General features: G+C 28.9%; 1 protein-coding gene across 5 annotated transcripts in view; it reads left to right on the top strand.

Annotated features, from left to right (window-relative positions):
• The first annotated feature begins 902 nt into the window (after nt 1-902).
• LOC107441387 (E3 ubiquitin-protein ligase TTC3) overlaps nt 903-23085 on the top strand; it is a 133675-nt gene continuing 111492 nt past the window's right edge. For 2 of the 5 annotated variants that reach the window (XM_043054164.2, XM_043054163.2), the window contains exons 1-6: nt 903-1094; nt 10282-10382; nt 12869-12896; nt 16571-16691; nt 19634-19721; nt 20356-20495. In XM_043054164.2, coding sequence (XP_042910098.1) covers nt 10296-10382; nt 12869-12896; nt 16571-16691; nt 19634-19721; nt 20356-20495 — 464 coding nt within the window. In that variant the 5' untranslated portion in view covers nt 903-1094; nt 10282-10295. Of the gene's footprint in view, nt 1095-4394; nt 4417-10281; nt 10383-12868; nt 12897-16570; nt 16692-19633; nt 19722-20355; nt 20496-23085 lie in introns of those variants that run through there. The other 3 variants (XM_071180923.1, XM_043054165.2, XM_071180924.1) reach the window with 3 other exon arrangements.

The following is a 23085-nucleotide window of genomic DNA, read 5'->3' as shown; positions in this document are numbered from 1 at the left end:
AATTTAAACAATGGCTAACATTTAATCAATCACAATTTTTTGCTCATCATTTTTATATATTTAAATAAGCAAGAAAATAATAAACAGAAAATTATGTTTCATTACTTTCTTTTTTTAAAAAAGAAACAATTTTACAATTACAAATAATAAGGAGAAAACTTACAAGGATACAAACACTAATGTGATTGCTGTATTGTTTTAATTCTAACTAGAAATTCTTTTATAATAAAAATTTGTTTAAAAAATTATATTTTTTCAATTTAAATTGAGATTGTGAGCCACACAAAATGCCACCTCTGGTTTAAAGTAACTTTATTTTTTGTATGTCAAATATAGCACACACTAATCACAATTATTTAGTGTTAAAAGTCATGTTTCTATATTTAGATATTACCCTAAATTTTACATTGCGTTATGGGAAAGTACCAATTTTATTTTAAATTACGCTTGATGAAATTTTGAAATTTAAAGAATTTTTTTGAGATTATAAATATATTTTTTGAGATTACATCTATTTCTTAAACTCAAAATTTCAGAGAGGGACAACATGGGCCCTTGGCTTCATCACTAAGTAGAAATAAATATAGTCAGTGTTAAAAAAAAAAAATTGTGTAGAGCTTTATTCTGTAATAATTCCAGGTAATGTTTGGGTATAGATCTTCAAATTGAGTTATTTAGAGACTTTAAAAACAAACACACTTCAAAGAACCTTTATTTCTCTTTTTAACTTTTATGTATTCAAAGAACTTTTATTTAACTTTTATGTATTTTTCCTAAAAATGAATTTTTCATATATCAACGATGATTGAATCAGTCTAAGTAAAAACAGTAGAAAAGAAATAAGTTCCGGTTGGTCCGGAAGTTTATGCGGACCATAACGTCTGCAAGCTAAAATAAGCTCCGCCCACAGATAAGGTGCAAAAAATTGAAATCAATTAAGTGGTAAGTGAAAAGAGTTGAAGTTGCAATTCACAAAAATAGGCAGTTGAAATCGTTTTGTCCCTTATAGCAGTACTTTTTCATTCTGAAAAATCCCTTCCTAGCAATCGTGCAAGTGGGAAAATATTTAAGTTATTATATTGTATGGTTACGAGGTATGTATGTAAGGATAGTTTTGAGCTTAATAAATTAATCAAAACCGTTTTTATTGCTGTAAATTTCTAATACATTTAAACTGGATCATGTAATAAAACTACCTACCCAGGTGTTTTTAAAAGTGTTACCAATTGTCAAATGAGTACTTTAATTATTCACATGGTCTGACAGTTGTCAAACAACCTTTATAAGTTTATTTGCCGTAGGAGATTTTCTAATTAATTTATTAATTAAGGGATTTATTAAACAATTCAACTATATGTGGGTGTAAATCAGGATTTTCGAACTTAAATTATTTTAAAATCGATGTTTACATATTATTTTAAAATCGAAGTTTACTAATGTTACTTATTGCAAAATTATTTATGAGTCAACATATTTATAGTTTTCACCCTTATTCATTAGAAAAATTGAATTGTAAATGATATTTTTAGTCAATTAAAATTTGACAGTTATTATTTTTAAATTTTCATCTTAATAAAAAGCAAGGTATCTGAAGCTGTTAAATTGTATTGTACCAATATATTTTGTGTTTCTTCATTCATTACGGAAATTCGGATGTTAAAAGTTTTCTTTTTTAGCATTTAAGGCTTATTTTTGTCCCCCTTTGCTAGGAATGCAAACTTATTATAAGAGCTTCCGAACTCTTAATGAAGCTATTATTTTTATTATTTCTCCAAAAATTCTTCTTCCCTATTCAAAATTAAATCTACTGCCTACATTTTATCAACGGATATTTCCATATTGTAGAATGTCCAGCCAACTTTAATTGCTTGGATACAGAATAGATTTTAAACAAGCAAATTTAACATGGTGCATAGCATTTTTAAAATGTCTTATTTTCTTTTCCTTAAAAGGCCTTTAAAGGTGCTTTTGTCATAGGGTGTTTTTATAAAGTGCTTAATTTTCCTTTTCAAAAATGAGATTTTTTTCTTTACCATGTTGATTTTCATCACGTATTATGCGAAAGCGTGCTTTTCACATGGTTCTATTCAACGTTTTCACAATTCATTCAACAACAATCCATTTCAGCCTACCGTCGGTCCATAGCGTATGAGCGTAACTATCACTACAAATGTTAAATACCAAATCACTAGTATATAAGACGTGTTAACTTAATTTTATCTTGAGGTACCTTTTGATAGATGAAGGTTGACAAGTCTAAGATTAAATCCCTTCAATGGTGACCTGCGGACGTGATATGAACTTGCTAACATGATGGATGGTCCACAATAAACAGTTGATTTACTTAATATAAACTGCTCAAAGAAAAAAAGGTCCGGTGAAGTAAATAAAGTCTCCCGGTTATAAACAGTATAGGAAGAAAGAAATGAGCGAAATGCTATAAACAAAATAATAAGGGAAAAATATAAATAAAAAAAATTATGNGGACGTGATATGAACTTGCTAACATGATGGATGGTCCACAATAAACAGTTGATATTACTTAATATAAACTGCTCAAAGAAGAAAAGGTCCGGTGAAGTAAATAAAGTCTCCCGGTTATAAACAATATAGGAAGAAAGAAATGAGCGAAATGCTATAAACAAAATAATAAGGGAAAAATATAAATAAAAAAAATTATGAGCTATAAAAAAATGAAGAAAATATAATGAGCAAAATTAACTAAGTATGTTAACAGCATGAATCAACGAGTGGTAATCGTTCATCGAATTCTATCACAGATAAAATTCTGGAAGGAGAGTAATGTGGCGTAACTACCACTACAAATATTAAATACCAAATCATTAGTATGTAAGACTTGTTAACTCGATTCTATCTTGAGGTACCTTTTGATAGATGAAGGTTGATATAGTCTATAATTAATTCCCCGCACATTCAACAACAATCCATTTCAGCTTACCGTTGGTCTATAGTGTATGAGAGCGCCTATCATTTTACATGTTTGGTGAAATACTTGCGGGTTCGCATGAGCATCTACTGAACTGGGTTCGGTCAGATTCTTGCACTCTCCTGTGCAACTCTGGCTGCATTTTGCCAGATATTTTCAATTTCAGATTTCATTTTCCTCCCTTTGATATCAAACCGAAAAGTCTCTGGCCCTGTGGCAGAATTTTTTCGAGCTATCTGCGACAAAACTTTCTAACACTAATAGCTTTCTGCAAGATACTTTTAATAATAACAAACATATATGTTACTCATTTTAAATAACAAAAGTTTGTGTGCGTGTTTAAATAGTAAAAGTTTGGGTAAAAAAGTGTTTACAAAAAAAAAACTAAATATTTTTATTTAATTGAAAGCGTAAAAATTTTTTATTTTAATATTACAGGTGATATTCTCGCATTTTGGTGGGGATGGGACGCAGAAATTATTTAATTCTTCGCATTTTATAACTAATCATCACGGTAAAAACAAAAAATTAAAATCAGGATTGTAGTAATTGCCGAAAAAAGATAGATGACGAAATTGCGTGAATCGGATTCATAAAATGCGTGTTTTGTTTCGAGATAAGGTTGTTGTGATACGATAAGAATTTTTTATGCGCTATCATTGGTATCGTATAAAAAATTTCGGATTTAAAAACTATGGAGAAATCAGTAGCAATAACTGCCAAAAATTCGATGTAATTATTGCCTTAAAAAGTAAATTATCAAATGCGTGATTCGAATTTTCCATATTGTTTGAAATATATCGGTATATTTAAAGTCCACGTGAAAATCAATATAAATAACTGTTGAAAATTCAATCGAAGCATTATATCGATTTACGATACTATCAGTGTAAATTGAGCGCTCCAAAAAGGAGTTATCAAAATGCATGATTCAATTAGGTAATACGTGTAAATTTCTGTAGAAGAGAAAAGTTTTTTTTCTTCTATTTTCAAAAGAAAAATCTTTTTGCGAGAACTCTGTACCGTTCTGCGACAGTGTCGCTGCGATTCTGCCACGTGGGTCTCTGGATCATTTTATAATGGCTAATATAATCAATAAAAGAGATATTCATCAGAAACTAGTTATTTTATGATGATCATGTATAATTGTTTTTGAAAACTATTTTGCATTTTGTTAGAGTGAAGAGTGCTTAAAAATATTTTTTGAGTGCTTAAAAAGTACTTGAAAGGTGCTTATCTTTCATTGAAAAACCCTATTTAACAAAAATAAATGTTGAGATTTTCTCAGTATTGTTTGGCATTTAAATTGGGTCCCATCTGTGGTCTTTGAAAATTATTTTGCATTTTGTTGTATATTCTGCTTAAAAATATTTTTCAAGTCCTTAAATAGTGTCTTTCTTTTTTTTAAACTTTTTTTTTTAGGAAAACTGGGTATATTTGAGGAAGAAAATTTTATTTCTTTCAGATAAGCAAGTGAGGCATTGTTTCTTATGAATTTTTCAATGCTGAATTGAATAAAATCAACACTGAGATGATCTGTCTAATAGTTTAGAAGTTAAATAGGTTTTATGTACGAAAAGTAATCAAATAAGACTATACAAGAGTCAATAGATTGAAAATTGTAACATATAAAAGTGCTTTATTTATAAAAATTATTTTTATTTCTTGTACTTGAAGTTTTTAAAAATGGTATCTAGAAGCTAGAAAAACCCAACCCGGGTGGGTTTTATTGGGCTTTTCTGGGTTTTTCATGTTTTGGGGGGGGGGAGGTTTCAAAAGAGAGGGCAGGTATAGGTACCTTATTTTAATATTAATAATGAAGTTTAATTTCATGAATTGACTTCATATAGATAATTATTACAAATAAATTGATGTGAAAGTCTAGAAAAANGATAAGTACCTTATTTTAAAAAAGCTTATTTTAATATTAATAATTAAGTTTAATTTTATGAATTGACTTCATATAGATAATTATTACAATTAAATTAATGTGAAAGTCCTAAAAAAAGTTTCTTCTGACATCACGATACAAAATGTTATATGTACTCACATCACGCATTTGAAACTTATTTTAAAGCAGGATTACTTTTTATTTTAATTTTAAAAAATATTTGAGGAAAATTTTTTATTTGCATAAAGAGTGAATCAATGGCACTGAATAATCAATGGCCATACAGTCAAATCTAGCAAGCAAGGTGACTCTCCAGTCTCGAATACAATTAGTTTCTTCACTATAGGTTAATTTTTTTTTAGGTTAGACTACATATATATTTCAATAGAATAGCTCTTTAATATAACAGAGGATAAAAAAAGAAATCACTCTTAGAAAAACCCAGTAAAACCCACTTTAAGGTGGGTTTTACTGGGTTTTTCGGAGTGGGTTTTACCCAGTAAAACCCGGGCGGTTTTATTGGGCAGGTGGGTTTTTTGCAACCGTGAGAAGCTATCTGAACATGTAAAACATTTTCCAATGTACTTTTTCATTCTGATGTACATTTTCAATTCCTGATTCAATGTACATTTTCATTTCATATAAAATTCAAGTCAATGGAATGAACAGTTTTGAAATTATAAATTAGAATTTCTTCATAATAACTACTATTTAAAAAAGTATTACTTTTATATAAAAAAAAAGGAAGTTTTACTTTTATATAAAAAAATTATTAGTTTTAAGCTAGAAAATATTAATAGGAACCAATACCTCGCTTTTATGTATAGCAACATAAGGTGTGTACACAAGTGCTAGTACAAGGTTCAGGGTATTTGTGTGCCTGGAAAATCATGGAAAGTTATGGATTTCAACCTTGATCAAAATTTGTCATGATTTTCAGTGATGAATGCTAAAAATAATGGTAACTCCTGGGTATTGGAGTATAGCAAATAACTTTACATCAAATAACTTTGCAAATCAGGCATTTAAAATTTTATAGCCATAAAATAATTTGCTGAATATTTGGAAAAAATAAGATAATTTGGAGGAAATTAATTACTTAAAACTATATGAAATTAAAATGCCCGTCTTTAGTTATCATTTTTAATATATTGACTGACTACTTTATGACATCATATGAGGCATTTATACAGCTGATATATTTCCATTTACAATTAAATTTTTTTAATTGTAAGATTTTTAGAATTTTAGATTTCTTTTAAATTTTAAAAGTTTTGGAATATTTGTTCTGATTATGACATTTTCCTTTTAAAATTTTTTTTATCCCGCTCGCCATATCCCCGACGGGGATTCTCTCTATCATCAGCAGATGGCACTACAATAATAGTCATTTATAACTTCTGAATAATATGAATGTGTTGATTTATGCTTATCTGAGCTGAGAAGTTTATTTTATACAATCTCATTGAAAAAAAAATTTAAAAAGTTCTTCTCAATTGTTTAAGTTATTGATAATACAAGGCGTGATCAAATGAAAAGGTACGAAACGATGTAAGAACGTAACAGTTAAATATTTTCATATTCCGCTATGAGATAACTTAGCGAGACATCTTGGGATGCGATTGGAGTCTCTGACTGGGATCGGAGCATGCGCCGAAGAGAGCAGAGGCCCTTATCAAAAGCGGTGTCCAAATGATGAGGCAGTCCGTATGAGGACAGGATGGCGTTCGCCCTGCAAAATTCGACGATTGAGGAGCAGAGAGGTGTTATCCGATTTTCTCGAGCACGGAAAACCATTAACTCCGATGTGTACTGTGAGACACTCTGACGCCTACGCAGGTCCATCAAGGACAAAAGACAGGGGCTGCTCACGGAGGGTGTGGTTCTGCTCCATGATAACGTGAATCCACACGTCTCCAGAGTCACACGCATGGTACTGGCCAATTTCTAGTGGGAGATGTTGGACCATCCGCCCTACAGTCCGGACCTGTCGCCCTGCGATTTCCACGTGTTTAGTCCACTGAAGAATCACCTGAAAGGGAAACAACTCGGAAAGGGAAACGCTCTTCAACTTGGACGACATACTGATGACGCTGTGAAGGACTGGGTCTCGTCGCGGCCACAGGAATTCTGGGAACAAGGAATCCTGCGTCTTGTTCATCTGTGGGATCGTTGTACTCAGACCTATGTTGTATATTTTGAATAAAGTCTACATTTGTACCTACCGTACCGTTTCGTACCTTTTCATTTGATCACCCCTTGTATGTTATGAAGGGGGGGGGGAATTTAAAAATATGAGGATGAGAATGAAGCTAGCATAATCCCCTTGATCACAGTGTGAAATAAAAGTATTTTTAATTGAATTTCTGTTACATTTCTATGGTTGCTTGTGGCTTTATGATATCCATAATAATAAAATATCTAAATTCAATAATAAAGCTCGGATCCTTTTGCTCATCAAAACAAGTGAATTAGGAAAACAAAACTAAACATCTTTCTCGTTGGACCAGTAAGAGGGATTCAAATTTAATTACTTAATGCAATCTTTTTTTTTTCTTCTTTCTATTGAAAAATTGTTTTAAAAATAGCAACGAAAATGAAAAGCAAACACTGTTAATAAGGCTATAAATCTACCACCAGGATGCAAGTTAACAGCAAGTTAAGAAACCGACAGTTACGAAACTGGCGGTCAAAAAATAACGAAGAATACGCTTTTTGACTTATTCTTCATTATTTGTTGACCGCAAACAAAGTTTCCAAACCGGTGTTTCGGAACCAGGGTTCGTAATTTTTTTGATTTTTTAAAAAAAAAATCAAACAAATCAGACTTCTTTGATTTAAATCAGATTTTTTTTATTTTTATTCAAATACACTGTAAGAACTTTAATTCATGATTAAAAAAACTTTATAAATGTTTAATCAAAATTAAATTAATATTAAAACTATATTATAACAATATTTTAGAAGCTATAACTTACTAAAATAATTTTTCATTATAATACATAGCTTTGAATGCATAGCAACCATTTTGAAACAAATGCATGATTGAAATTTAAAGACTAGATGAAATAGAATGTAATACAGATTTTAATTCCATGCTTTTTCATTCAAAAGGTAGAATTTTAATTAACATTATTTGCATTATTTTTGGAAAAAAATTCATGTTTATTAATTACTTTCTACAGCTATGCAAGTCTATATTAAGACATCATTAAATGTTTACTTTAATCTATAAATTCAATCTCAAGAATCAAAAGATTTTTAAAAATTTAATTTCAAATGTGTTGGAATTTAACACACACCAAGAAAGAAAATAATTTCGTTAACTAAAATGAATTAATGCAGCAATTTATTTAAAATAAATATTAAAACTAAGTAAAGAAAATAATAAAAGTATCAATAATTTAAAACACTGTTTTTTAACTTTTGAAATAAATAAAAAATTAATTGATTTAAATCAATGATTTTTTTAAAAAAATCATTTGATTTAAATCATGATTAAAATCGTGATTTAAATCAAACTCTGTTCGGAACTGGGAGTTTCATGTTAGGTCAGAGTCGATGGCGAATAATCTGACAATCTTGAAGCAATCTCTTATGAATCTGACGATCTTTATGAAATTCATAATGTGTAAAAAATGTCAAATTATTTATTTATATTAAATCGTCAAGAATATTATTTGCACTGATTAAATTAACATTAGTTGGGCATTTCGTGTTGGTGCAAAAATTATGCCTGTAATAAAAGTTTTTTTTAGCACTATGCGTACCATAATTGGTCAAATGACCGTTTAAGAACTTTTGCATAGAAAAGGTGCTTGTCATTTTTGCACATTAGATTTCATGGCTTTTTCTAACAATTATATACAGTTAATATTCTATTATCAGTGTTTTCATCGTAGAAAAAAAATGAAAAACAGGGTGAGATTTCAGAAAGTTAAGTGAGATTTCTAAAAACTAAAAAAACGCAAATAGACTTGAAAAAAAAAAATCATTTCTTTTATGATAATACATTTTTAACGTCTTCTATTTTTTAAAGCATTGAATATTTTTGCTGCATCATCATAGAAGATTTTGCCTTTGCTAGGTATTTGTCCATCTTACATTAGTGCATAAAAAATTTTAATGTCTTACATGAAAAAACCTTACCTACGGTAAACACGTGGTTGCAGAGAAATGTGTTCTGAAAGGGGTTCCGTGGTTCGGAGGGGCTGTGTTCTGTTGTTTGAAAAAGTTTCTGAACAATACTGGTTAATAGGGAAGCTAGATAACGGGGCAAATGTTGAAAATAATGAAAGATCCAGGAAGAAAAGTGAAACGGATTTTATTCTACACTGATTATTGTTATTTTGTGTTTGTTTTGAATAATACTTACCATATACCTATTTCTACCACAACGGGTCATTTGACCGGGAGAACAATTTATTGCTTTATAAGGTTATCGGATTAGAAATTACGATGTAATCCATGTTCAACTTATTGCATTAGATTAGTTGCACATTTCTGCAAAGACTGTTGCATAGTTAGTTCAATCAGATTATAACTGTGAATTCAAATTTCAAGAAAGTACCTAAAATTTTAGATTGACATATTTGTGTAAGAAAAAGTGACAAGAACTAAATGCTTTGGTAAGTAGCTTATATTTTATTTTGATAGCTTTACTACATTTCTAACTAACTGTCAATTTTTTCCCAGAAAAATTTTGAAACAATCAGGACAGCACAAGTTCTTAGAAGAAATAATATTAATTATAAGAACTATAATTCTTCTTTATTCTTATAATTATGCAAATTATAATTCTTTTATATTCATATAATTATTTTAATAATTATGAGAATTATAGAAATAATAGTAATTAGAAGAAATGTTTTCGGAAAATGTACAATGGAAACACCCTGTATATGTAAAAAATGTGTTGAGCAATGAATTAAAAAGACGCCCGGTGGCTGAGCGGTAGCGCTTCGCGCTGTCGTGCCACAGGTCCTTGGTTCGATCCTTGGGCCGGGCAAGGCCGACTCAGCCTTTCATCCCTTCAGTGGGTCGATAAAATGAGTACCAAGCATGCTTGGGAACTAACACTGGGGGTTCCGCGTTCGGCTGACCACCTGACCGGAACATATGCTCCTGCACCCCAGAGCCCAAGGTCAAGAAAACTGAGATGGGCACAGTCGGCCTTGGCCCTCTTAATGGGCTGTCGCGCCACTGAGTTAATGAATTAAAAATTCTTATTCTTTGTGTTTGTAATACATAAAAATTGACAATATACAATTTTGTTTAATTATAATAAAGTTTTTTTTGTTTAGCTATGGTAGAAATAGGTATATTAAGCGCTGGTATGTTTAGTGTTAATGACAATTTGCTTCGCTGGTACAATCTTTTTAACATTTTAATAATTTTACTTACTACTGTTGAAACACCTACAGTAATTAAAAATGTTTTTCAGCTTTCATTGTCATCATGTTTAAAGGCCTATCAACTTTGGAAGCTTATGAGAGGTGCATATCAGAAGGATTATGTGACAAACATTTTATTGATTTTGAAAAAGTAAGCCTGTATTTGCTTCATTTATTTAATGATCGAATAATTAGCTTGAATTATTAACTCTGAGTTTGATTAATCAAACTCACAATGGTATTTAGTGACACCCATTCAAGAATGCATTTCACATTGTTCTTTTCAATGTTTTCACAATTTATTCTACCACAATTTATTTTGGCGTTCTGTCTGTCATTAGTGTATGGAAGCGCCTATCATTTTACATGTTTGAAGAATTACTTTCGAGTTCAAATGTGCATCTACTGAGCTGGGTTTGATGAGATTCTTGCTCTCTCATGGGCAACTCTGCTGCATTTTGGAAGATATTCTCAATTTTAGGATTCATTTTTCACTGTCTGATATCGAACCAAAAAGTTTTTTGATCTTTTTATAATGAATAATATAATCATGAGGAAGAGTTCTTTGTCAGAAAAAGGTTATTTTATCATGATAATGTAAAGTATTTGAAAATCATTTTTCATTTTGTTAATGTACAGAGTGTTTAAAAATATTTTTGATGGCTTAAAAAGTACTATGTAGTGTTTTGGCCAAAAACCAAAGATTCAGCTGATTCAAAAAAATATCAGTTGAATACCGAATATTCAACAGCCGAATATTTAAAAAAAAATTTTTTTTTAAACAAAGATTATTAATAAATATTATTTTTTATATATAAATAAATTAAGTTATTATTGAAAAATAATCAAAACTTCGTTGTTTTATTGGTAAGGCGTAAAGAGAAAATTTTTTTTTAATAGAAATGTTAAAAATAAAGATAATTCGAAATTAAGATAATTAGATAGATTTAAGATAAATAAAAATTGATGAACAGCTATTTAAAAAAAAACTAAAGTTGTAAAGTTAAACAAAAAAATTATTAGAAATAAACCTAGTCTTAATTCTGAAAACAAATCTTTAATGCTAAAAAGGAAATTTTTCCGACATTTTTTTTTCTCTATAAAATGTTAAGGGATAATGACAATCAAAAACGCTTTTAAAAATGAAAAATTGTCCTTTGTCTTAAACTGTCCAAAACCCTTTTATTCAAATTATGTCATAATTTTAATAAAAATTATTGTGAAAAATAAAAGGTGCATTTTTGATAAAAAACAAAGACAAAATGAAGATAAATTTTTGTTTTATTAACGAAGTCTATTATTATTTTTAATATTACATTATTTATCCTTATGCAAAAACATAATTTATCAGTATTAAAAGCATATTTATTCGTATTTAAAGGACTAGATATTCACTTTTGTTCAATGAATTGTGGAGGAGCTTCAAAAATTTGAATCTTTTCCTATTGTATTATATTATGTTCCTTTAATAAGTTAGAGTAAATTGTATAAAAAGTATAAAATATTTATTCACATATGTAATTATTATGTGTACAATGGTTACACATATAGAATTTTTACCTTTTACCAATGATCAAGGTTTTGGATACTTTAAGACAGTTTTAATCAGTTTAAGACTGTAAAACCCACGTGTCCCATCCAAAAACCAGTTTAGGACGTCCAAAACCCCAACCTTGACCTGAAGTAAATAAATAAATCTGTTTCGTTGGGTAGTTTTTGCAAGTTGATTTTATACTTATTTTCATTCAACTAAGCTCTTATGATAAATTTATTAAATGATTTTGAAAGTGATGTTTTTTTTAAAATAATTTTACTGTGCTAATGGTCCTTTCATTCAGTTTCTGAGACAAATCTAATGAATTATTATTGTTATATTTAATTAATTATCAAATTAATTATTAGTTACTATAATTATTACACACTACTATAATTATTATTAATTATAGTAGTGTGTTTTCCACTACAAAAATACAATTCCAATTCACTAGTATGTAAGACAAGTTAACTCAATTCATAGATGATGGTTGACATTGCTGGTTACTACTATCCCCACATTGGTGACCCGGATGTAGTACGAACACGCCTACTTCGATGTATGGTTAACATTGAACAACTACTTGTGACTGCAACATTATCCACCTCCTTGCGCTGTTGCTACCCTTTCTCGATCACACACAACGTCAGTCTGCGTACACTCGACTGCCGATGACAACACAGGAGTAATCGCGACCTGAACTTACTACAGCTCTCACGATCAGCAAAAGTACGGTGATCTTAATACAGCTCTCCTGTCTTCTCACAGAACAGCAATGAATCAACTAGTGGTATCTGTCCATCCAATTCTATCACAGATATAATTCTGGTGGGGGAGTACTGTAGGGTGTCTACCACTTTAAAAATAAAATTCGAATTCACTAGTATATCAGACAAGTTAACTCGATTCTATGAAGGGCTATCTTTTCATAGATGAAGATTGACACCGCCGATAACTACTATCCCCACAGTGTGTTTTTTGAAGATGTTATATTTTTATTATTAATATTAGACAGCTTTCTTTAATTGAAATTCTTATTGTAATCAATCTTGCAATTTTTAAAATTCCTTTCATTAATCTTTTTTGTTTGTTTTTTGTTTCAGGAGTTAAGCAATGAAGCGAGGCATGAGTGTAAGCATAAAAACTTTTTCCTAGAGTACTAGTACAGGGTTACCACTCCAGAGGGAAAACCTGGAAAATACAGGGAATTTGAAAATCGCCTAAAATAACAGGGAAAATGCAGGGAATTTTGTTTCGTATGGGATATTTAGCCGTGATATTTCAGCTATACTTAATTATTTCATTTACTATAGCATTATTTAAGTATGTTAAACTCTTTTTACAGCAATTAAAACTAATAAATATAGTAAGCCCAATGTAACACACACAAGATCACAGTAATTGTTTCCTCTTGATTGTGTATAATATGTGCAGGGGAAAACACAAGGAATTTTTTTTCCTGTTTCAAGTGGCTACCCTGTAGTAACAATATTCCTACTAACTTCCAGTGAAATTAATTCATCTCAATATTCAGGTTCATCTGAATTTCTCAACGCAACTTGACCTCATACGATTCAGCATAAAAAATACATAATAAACAAAATTTTTCTTCTTATCGATTGCGTAAATATGTGTAAAACAAAACTTTCTTTTTTGTACATTTTAGTTGGTCAAACCCTTTTTACTATGCTATTAGCTTTATCAACTTGGTTTGAAGAATTTTCGATTCATCATAAAATAGTACTTAGCAATACCTCACTTGTCTGAATAGCAATGTCAGATGTGTACAGTGATTCTCTAAAACTTTTAAACTTTTGGTCCTTTTTTACTAATAGCTGACCCATATTTAAAAAAATATATATAAGTCTCCACTTTAAAGATATGCCTAAAAAGTAAACCAACTATGAGTGTGGAAAAAATGCAATTTTTGATTTAATAATAATTGAAGGAAGAATTCAAGCTGAAATTTTACATAATTCTTTTTTTCTTTCAAATATCAAAATTGTGTGATCTTTTCAAAAGAAAATCTATGTTTTGTAACGAGTGGTTTTGTTTACATACTACAACATGTTATAATACTCGTTACACATGTTAAGCATGTTAATGTGCCGAAAATTGTAGATAGTGCTTGAAGAAAAATAATGATGTTGGATGATTCTTCAATGCTGGGACAAAAAAAAGGAGGGTTCCAGCATTATTTTATCTAAGCAATATTCAGGTTATCTAAGCAAAATTATAACTGAACTTCAAATATATAAAAAGAAAATAATTTTCCTTATTAGTAGAAAAAGAAAGTTTGAACAATTCTGAGTATCAAGTTTCACCCTCGCTTTTCCTATATGGTAGATTCCTAATTAAAAACCATGATTGCTCTAAAATAACAATTCTTGTTTTGAAATTCTTTATTTTGTCTATTATTCTAAGGTTGCACAACCTGCGGACCACATGCAGCAGCTTCTGAACGCAATAAAAAAAAATTAATGTGGTTTTTGTTTAAACATTATAAATTTTCTTTAATTAAAATATTTAATTCAATTTTATATTATTCTATAAAATGCGCATATTTTTTGCTCTTTTATTCTGTAATCTTCTTTTTGGTTAAAATTTATATCCCAGCAATATATATAGATATATATTTTTGATAAATTAATTTTTGTGAAAAATGGAATAAGTATTTTATAAAAAGAATCAGTTTTTTTAGTTTTAAATAAATTCAAATAATTAAAAGTATTTAATTTTCTGAAAATATGTTATTAAGTTTATTGATAAAAATATTTAATGCTTAGAACACTAATGTTTTGACAAAAATTATCAGCCACTAACTTGACTAAATATGTGTGTGACCCTTCATTAATCTACCTGCTGTGAGAGTGGCCCTTCACTCAAAAAGGTATGCACCCCTTTATTAGTCAATAGAATAATTATGAATGTTAATAGATGGATAAAGAGGTAGAGAACTCAAATTTTAAAATAGGACCCGCTTTTTTTAAAAGGAGCCCCAAAATTAAGAAAGCCCTGTATCCTATACAAAGAATATATAATGTGAGAAGAAGTCTAACTTCTTCGTTACGTAGCTGGGGTCAGCTAGGAGCTTCTGTATGACAAGAAAAGCAACAAAGGTTTTTCAGCTGACGTGTGCACATATGTTCATCCATTGTAGCCCCTCTAAGCTTGTTTAACAGCAAATTTTTTGCCATCTTTAAAGTTACTGTCTTCATATCTATTTAAATTATTACATCTATGCAGGGCTGATTGTGTTCCGGAAAAAATCCGGATTTCCGGACTTTTCGCTAACAGTGATCCGGAAGTTTCCAGAGATCGAAGGTTCAGACGTTTCCAAAAATCATTGACCACAGAAGTTTCCGGAAATCAAATTTTCAAAGGTGGAACTTAAAAACACAGTTTATTTTTTTTGTTTGTAAGGGAGAGCCAGAGAGATACTTTATGAGCTTATATTCATGATTAATATTCATTTTTTATCAGTAAATAGTTGTTATAATCATGAACTCAAGAAAGAAAGACGTATTTATAAATTTTAATTACTTCCCCAGGTCATCATAGGTAGGTTTAAATGGTATAAGTGTAAAATTTTAAAAATATTTTAAGTAAACTAAGAAATATTGAGCAAAAAGAAAAAAACCTTGTTTAAATTTTTTTCTAATTTTTCAATTTAAACTTCTTTTTTTTTAAATCAAGAAATTTTCTGGAATTTTGACTTGGGCTCACTATCACCCCTGTCTATGTTAAAATAATAAATTATATTTATTTTGTAATGAATTCGTCACAAGTAAGTATTTTCCTAGTTTAATGAGTAAACCTTTTTCAAAACCAACAAGTGTGTGAAGCCCAAAAGCAGACGGAGTCACTTTTCATTAGATAGCTATTTACATGAGTGGGAAGAGACAAAGGAGGGGAGGAGTGTTTGTTAACAGCAGAGAGAAATGGGGGGGAGGTTGTTTTCCTAGCAATACTTCCACAGCTCGATGGAGTTAACCGGTGCCTTCAGAACAGGTTTGAGTGGGGGCCTATGAGAGCTGGTTTTCTTCTCACTTATATATTCAGGGTGCGTAGCATTTTTAAAAGGTGCTTATTTTCGTTTTTTAAAAGCCCTTAAAGGTGCTTTTTTCATTGGATGTTTTTAAAAAGTGCTTAATTTTCGCTTTTTCAAATTGAGATTTTTCCTTTACCATGTTGATTTTCGCTACAAATTATGCAGAAAGACACTGTTCACATTGTTCTATTCAACGTTTTTGCAATTAATTTAACTCCAATCAATTCCGGCGTATCGTCAGTCTGTAGCGTATGAAAACTCCATTCGATGTACATGATTCAAAAATTTTAACAATTGTCAAGACCAATGCCAAAAGTTTTTTTTTTGATATGACAGTTAAAACCAGATAAAACCGTCAATTGTCAAAAACTTTCCAACCCTACCTAATTATGATATTTTTTAAAGTGCTCAAAAATATTATTTGAGTACTTGAAAAGTGCTTAAAGGGCGCTTATTTTTTGTTGAATAATTTGGCTACGCACCCTGATATTCTTTGCGCTAAGTTCTTGAAATTTCCATGGTACTTAACTGAAATTCCCATGGTAGGACATGAGAGTGTTAAAAAGACAATTTTTTGGTGTTCTTTTGATAGGTCGGCTCGATTTGTTACAGGATAGACTTAGGTTCACCTATTGGGCTTGAAGCTCAACTTATAAAATAATTTCCTGTTTTTCCATATTTTTTTCTATATTCAGCTAATTTTTTTGAAACGCAGGGACTACCCTTATAATATCTATATTTGTTTATTTTGCAGTACAAAGAAAAGCCTTTCTTTACATAAGATTACGTATATTGGATCCATTGCTATTTGGAAAAAAATTTATATTTGAAAAGATGGAAGCTTTGATATCAAAATCTGATTATTTTTCTTCCAAGTAAGAACTTTTTATATTTCTGTAAAATTTCAAAATACTAGAGATTAAATTAAATAATGTTATAACTGTATGATGAAGTATGATTTTTTTTTAGAATTTTTACAATTTTTATGAAGAAAAACTTGATTAATAAAATGTTTTTTAACTTTAAATTTTATGTGGATGAACTAAGAGACTATTAACTTATTTTTTATTCTTGAAAGATGCAGTAATTAATTAAAATCTGTGATTTATATATATATATATATATTTCAAAATTTTTAACATCTCTTTAGATAGTTTGTGTAAAAATATTTTAATCTAATTGATAATTCATTTGTCATAGAATTTTTCAGATTGTGAATTGACAGATTGTTCTTTTGTTTATTATTGTTTTTACTTCGTGTTAGGCTGCATTCAAAATTATTCAAGCACTCAATTAAATCTATTAAGTTCTGATTAAGAAATGTTAAACTCTATTATAATTTTTAACAGAATATTAAATCTTCATTTTGGTGCTTGGTAATAATTGAATCCCATTGATAGTTCATAGCTTATTTTTCTTTATAACATGTCACTAATTACTAGAATATTACTTTCTTCTTAATAAATTAAGTTCAAGTAGTGTAGTAATAAAATGAGTTGACAGATCATTCTTTTGTTTATTATTATTTTTATTTAGTGTTAGGATGCATTCAAAATTATTCAAACACTCAATTAAATCTATTAAGTTCTGATTAAGAAGTGTTAAAATCTATTACAATTTTTAACAGAATATTAAATCTTCATTTCGGTGCTTGGTAATAATTGAATCCCATTGATAGTTCATAGCTTATTTTTCTTCATAACATGTCACTAATTACTAGAATATTACTTACTTCTTAATAAATTAAGTTCAAGTAGTATAGTAATAAAATGTATTTTGTTGCACAATACTACAAATTCTAGCATTTTACGCAACAAAATATGCTAATTTAGTGGTTTTCTTTATTTTACCCCCTAAGGATGCCTAAACAGATTTGCAGCTATGTTTACATCAAGCTGTACACTTACCTGCAACTTGCGCAGGGTTGCCACTCCACAGGGAGAACAGGGAATTTAAAAATAATCTAAAATACCAAAGAGAATGCTGTGAATTTTGAATTTTTATTTACAAACTGGGTAAAATCATCTAAATTATCAAAGAGAATGCAAGGAATTTTGAATTTTTATTTACAAACTGGGAAAAATCATCATCTGAAAATCATCTAAATTACCAAAGAGAATGCAGGGAATTTTGAATTTTTATTTACAAACTGGGAAAAATCATCTAAAATATCAACGAGAATGCAGAGAATTTTGAATTTTTATTTAAAAACAGGGAAATTTCTTTCTTATTTTTTTCTTTTAAAAAATGCAGACTTCTCAAAGCACAATCTATGGGATATATAAAGATGATAGTGACCTATATTATATTTTTCATTTATTATAGCATTATTTCTGTTGTTATTCTGTTTATTATAGCATTATTTCTGTCACATATTATGTTGATCTGTTCCTTATTTCTCTAAATTTTTCCAGCAACTAACACTAGCATAGTTATCCTAATATAGTTCACAACAGTGCAGTAAATGTGTGTTTCCTCTTAATATATTGTGTATAATATGTGCAGGGAAAACACAGGGAATTTGTTTTACAGACATGAGTGGTTGTAACATTGTGTTTGCATTGAAATGTCATTTTTCTGGAAAATTACAATTACAGGATATCTGCCCACCTGGAAAGTTATGAACTTCGGTACTGAACAAATTTTGTCATGAAATGTCAGGATTTTAACTTTTTTTTTTAAATCATGAAAAGTCGTAGATTTATTCCGCCAAAAAATCAAAATTTTAAAATGGGATTTACTCCCCCGCCCCCAATTTCATGGTGTTCCGAATATCTGAATCTGCATCAAAATCCCCACTCACAGCCATATCTTATTCAAATATAAAATGTTTTTATCATGTTCTATAAAAATTTTGGTGTTCTTCCAAAAAATGAAAGAAAAAATATCATCTTTAGAGCGAATTATCTTTCAAATTTCTGTGATTTCAGAATTTTTGTTTTTTATTTTATCTATTTCAAATTCTAGCTGAAGCAAGCCAGTCGTTGGCAAATATTTGTTTTATTTATATATTCCATAATTGGATTAGGAAAATCCGGAGTATTTCTTTCCTTTCCGACAAAGAAAGTATCTTTAGAATATAATTCTGCGAAAAAAAAGAAAACAGAAATTACTTGCCTTTGTATTTTTTCACTTATTTTATTGCTTCAACTCTTTCTTTCCTGTTTTTTTAAATTTAAAATCAATAAATATGAATATGCAGAGTATAACAGTTCTGGTTATACCTATCATTTCAACTAATGTTATAATGCTTTTTAAATGTATTGTTCTGTTTTTGTCAGGAGAAAATAGTAACTTTGTTAAGTCATGAAAAGTTTTTGGAATTAGTCATGAATTTGAAAATCTAAAATGTAGCAGATACCCTGAATTACATAAAAAATAAAATAAAATCTTTTAGATTAAACAAGATTCTAATTATTACATATGAATCTAAAAAATATGCATCTTAAAAATAAATTTTAACTAATAGCATATTTAAACAACTAAAGAACAGCATTGTGATGTCATCACAATGTTAATCAGTTGAATTACTGATTTCAATACTTTAGCAATAGCATGTACACACACAGATTTTCTATTACGAATGTATTTGTGTTTTGCTTGGAAAACAAAAGTTTCAGGTCTTAGCTTTGTGTATGTTTAATATTAATTGTGTCAACTACATTGACTATGTTTGTTGGATTAATTAAGTTGACTATGTAGTTAGTGCAAAATACTTATTCTCGTAATTCTTAATGTTTTTTAACTGATATTTTTGTATTCTATATTTTATCTTGCTTTTTTAAAAAAATATTACTTTTATTTATTTATTTTTTAGATCTTCTAATCCAGAAAAAAATAAATTTATAGATAATATTTTATTGTTGGATTCCATAGTTGTCTTTACTCTTTGCCAATTTTGCAAGGTAATTACTTTTAACTATTTTTAAGTTTTCTGATTTGAAATTCACATGTAATAACGTTGTGCTCAATTCTATTTCACTAGAGTTCACCCACTTGTTAAGGATATCAAAACTGTTTTATGTCAGTAAAATTGAGGTCGAATCACATTTTTTAGTAAAAAATAATCCTTAAAAAATGAGAAAAGAACCCTAAGGCAAATTATTTTTAAAATGCTCAGTACTTTTTGAATTTTTTTTAATAATAAATTGAAAGACAAACCGCCCTTTTATAAAATAAAGGAATGTTTCAAATGATAATACAAAAATTATTTATTCAAATAATTGAAGTTTAATTTATCTGTGGTGGAAAAAATTTCATTGTCTTTCATGTAAAACTCCTTTTTTGTCGAATGTTTCGATATTGTACTATCAACTTGTTTTTTCTCCTTCCTTTTTTGGGTTTATTTTTGAATTTCCTCCTGTTTGCTTTTAGCTCCCATCCTTGATAAACTATTAGTAGAACAGTAATTTTTTCTCATTATTAACATACAATTTTTACATGTTTAACATTAAAGTTGTAACAAACTTGTCGTAATATGCTGTTGTATTGGACTCTGTCATTTCAATATGACGTTAACAGAATCTCATATTCTTTTAGATTTGTTGTTGTGGGTGCCTCTTTCAAAGTAGCCAAATAATTGAACCTGGACTTGATGAGGAGTCTGCTTTTATACAAAAACTTTTAAATACTAAAAACGTATCAGAAAGTGATATTAGACATTTCAATCCAGTTCTACAGTAAGTTTACAAAACATTTATCTAGTTTAAATTTCATTATGTTTCTAATTTATTTTCCTTTTTTTTGTTTCTAAAGTGAAAAAAGTTTTTTGAAAAACCTTGAGAGAATGATGATGCTTTAAAGTTTTTAGGGTAGTGGAGCATTTAATTTAGCATGAGATAATTCCTGATAATTTTCCGACAAATTTTTTTTTTTTCTTTTGCCTTTTTGAGCTTTTTACCTTAAATTCTTGAGTTCAAATCCATTCAAAATGCTCCAGATAGCATTAGAGGATACATTGCATGCTCCATAAATCCCAATAAATATTTTATAATTGTACATAGTCAACATTTTTAACACAAAATGGACCAAAAATGGAAAAAATTTTGACTGTTTAATTTTGTTCTTTATGTTATTATAAAAGTTAGAAAATGGTTTTTTATTACAAAAATAGTATTTTTAAATGCAATAACCACTGTATTTATAATTTTTACATACACGTTAACTGTGTTTTCATCATAGAAAAAAAATGGGTGAGAATTTCTCACCCTTTCTCAAAAACAGGGTGAGATTTCAAAAAGATAAGTGGATTTCTAAAAAGAAAAAAAAACACAAGAACTCTTGAAAAAATAAATCATTTCTTTAATTATAATACATTTTTAACATCTTCTATTTTTTAAAGCATTGAATATTTTTGGTGCATCATCACAGAAGATTTTTATTTTCAAGGTATTTGTCCATCTTACATTAGTGGATAAAAAATTCGAACGTCTTACATGAAGAAACCTTACCTACGGTAAACAGAAATGTGTTCTGAAAGGGGTTCCGTGGTTGTGTTCTGTTTTTCGAAAAGGTTCTGAACAAAGCTGGACAGGAAAGCTTGAAGACAGGGCAGATGTTGAAAATAATGAAAGATCCGGGAAGAAAAGTGAAGCAGATTTTATTCTAAATGGCGTAATGTGAAGCTTTTTCCAAAATGCGAGAAATTCGCGAAGTTTGAAATTGATTTATAGAATGCTCCAATTTCTCGCGCTAATCATTTTTTAATGTGAGAAGAAAAAAAAATATGCGAGATTCTCGCGCTGCAGTGAAAACACTGATTAAAAAGGAATGGATTACGCTCATATCTTATTCAATTAGAGCAAATTTAAAAAAAATTTTGAAGCTGAATATAAATTGCATAACATAATATTAAAACATAACAGAGTGGCCACCCACCTTGAAAACCTGGAATTATCAGGGAATTTTTTTATACTGGAAAAAACCTGGAAAAGTCAGGGAAATTTAGATAAAAACCTGGAAAAATCAAGGAATTTCAAAGATAAGCTGGAATTTTTCTTTTAAGTTAAATTATTTTACCATCCCTTATATCTACTTTTATTTAGACGTAAATTTATCGTAAAAAAGTTGAAATATCAACTCAGCAATACTTTTCTTGCATTAAAATTCTCTTCATTATTACCCTGCTAAACTAAAATGCCATTTCAAACTCTTTTATGTTGGGAAATGAATGGAGAAATCTTCGACCTCTTTGAAGATTATGGGGCAGTTTAAGAAAGGCAGAACTGTGGAAGAAAGAATATTTGCTTCTGTTTATAACAGTAGTGTTTTTTTATTTTTTAAATCTTCTTTTAGTCTGTGGGCTGAATTCATTAATTGTTGAAGTTTGTTGCGACGCTTCGAGGGTATTTTTTTCTTAAGCAAAATTATTCAAAATGCTTTAGTATTTTTAACTTTATAAAATTCTCCAAAAAATAATTGGATATGATTTAGAGACTTTATGTTGCACTCTTTTTCTGAAAGCTTTTGTCCAATGAATTATTTTTTCTCAGCAAAACCAACCAATTGCTAATAGCAAAATTTTTACAATTGTTGCATTGATGCTGATTTTCTGGATTTCATGATAACTTTTATTTTGATATTTCTGAAATTGTTTCTCTTTTTACCCTAAAAAGCTGACAAAAACCAAGAAATGTATGGAAGACATGTTGAATGATATATAAACTTAGAATGGAATTTTTTAAAATTTATATTTGTTTATTAGAAAGAAGGGGAAAAAAACTTTGTTTTTTTGTTCTGCACTGTATAGGGACAGGTTTCAAGTTGAGCAACCAGATGACCAAAATTTTAAACTTAATATTAAGTAAACTAACTAGGTATCATTTCCAATGTAAAAAATTGAAGATTTAGAAATAATGATTTTTTTATCTATAAATATCAGTTTTCAATAAGTCATAGGCTGTTAAATGAAGGGCAACATCATTTGAAATTTTCAACCGCGGTAAGGGAATCTGTAACAAAGTACAGTTTTTTTTTTTTTTTGTTTTTTTATTTTTGAAAGAATTCACACTAATAATAGAAAATGGAAAGAATAATAATTAAAGTAAACTATAACAAAACAGGTTGTCTTGCACAAATATGTAGAAACATTTTTCATTTTGATTTGCTATAAAAAAAATTCTCAAGATACACTTTTGATGTTTTACATGCAACGCCAAAATGCATAATTAATTGTACTGTAGCACTAGGATTTAATATAATCAAATTATTTTTTCTGTTTAAACCAAGATTTTGGTAATAATAAATATTTTTATTTTAAACTAATAATTA

Source organism: Parasteatoda tepidariorum, chromosome 5, assembly GCF_043381705.1.
Source record: "Parasteatoda tepidariorum isolate YZ-2023 chromosome 5, CAS_Ptep_4.0, whole genome shotgun sequence".
NCBI classification, from domain to species: Eukaryota; Metazoa; Arthropoda; class Arachnida; order Araneae; family Theridiidae; genus Parasteatoda; species Parasteatoda tepidariorum.
The sequence above is the reverse complement of the archived record's forward strand: the minus strand, read 5'-3'. Positions and strand labels throughout refer to the sequence as shown.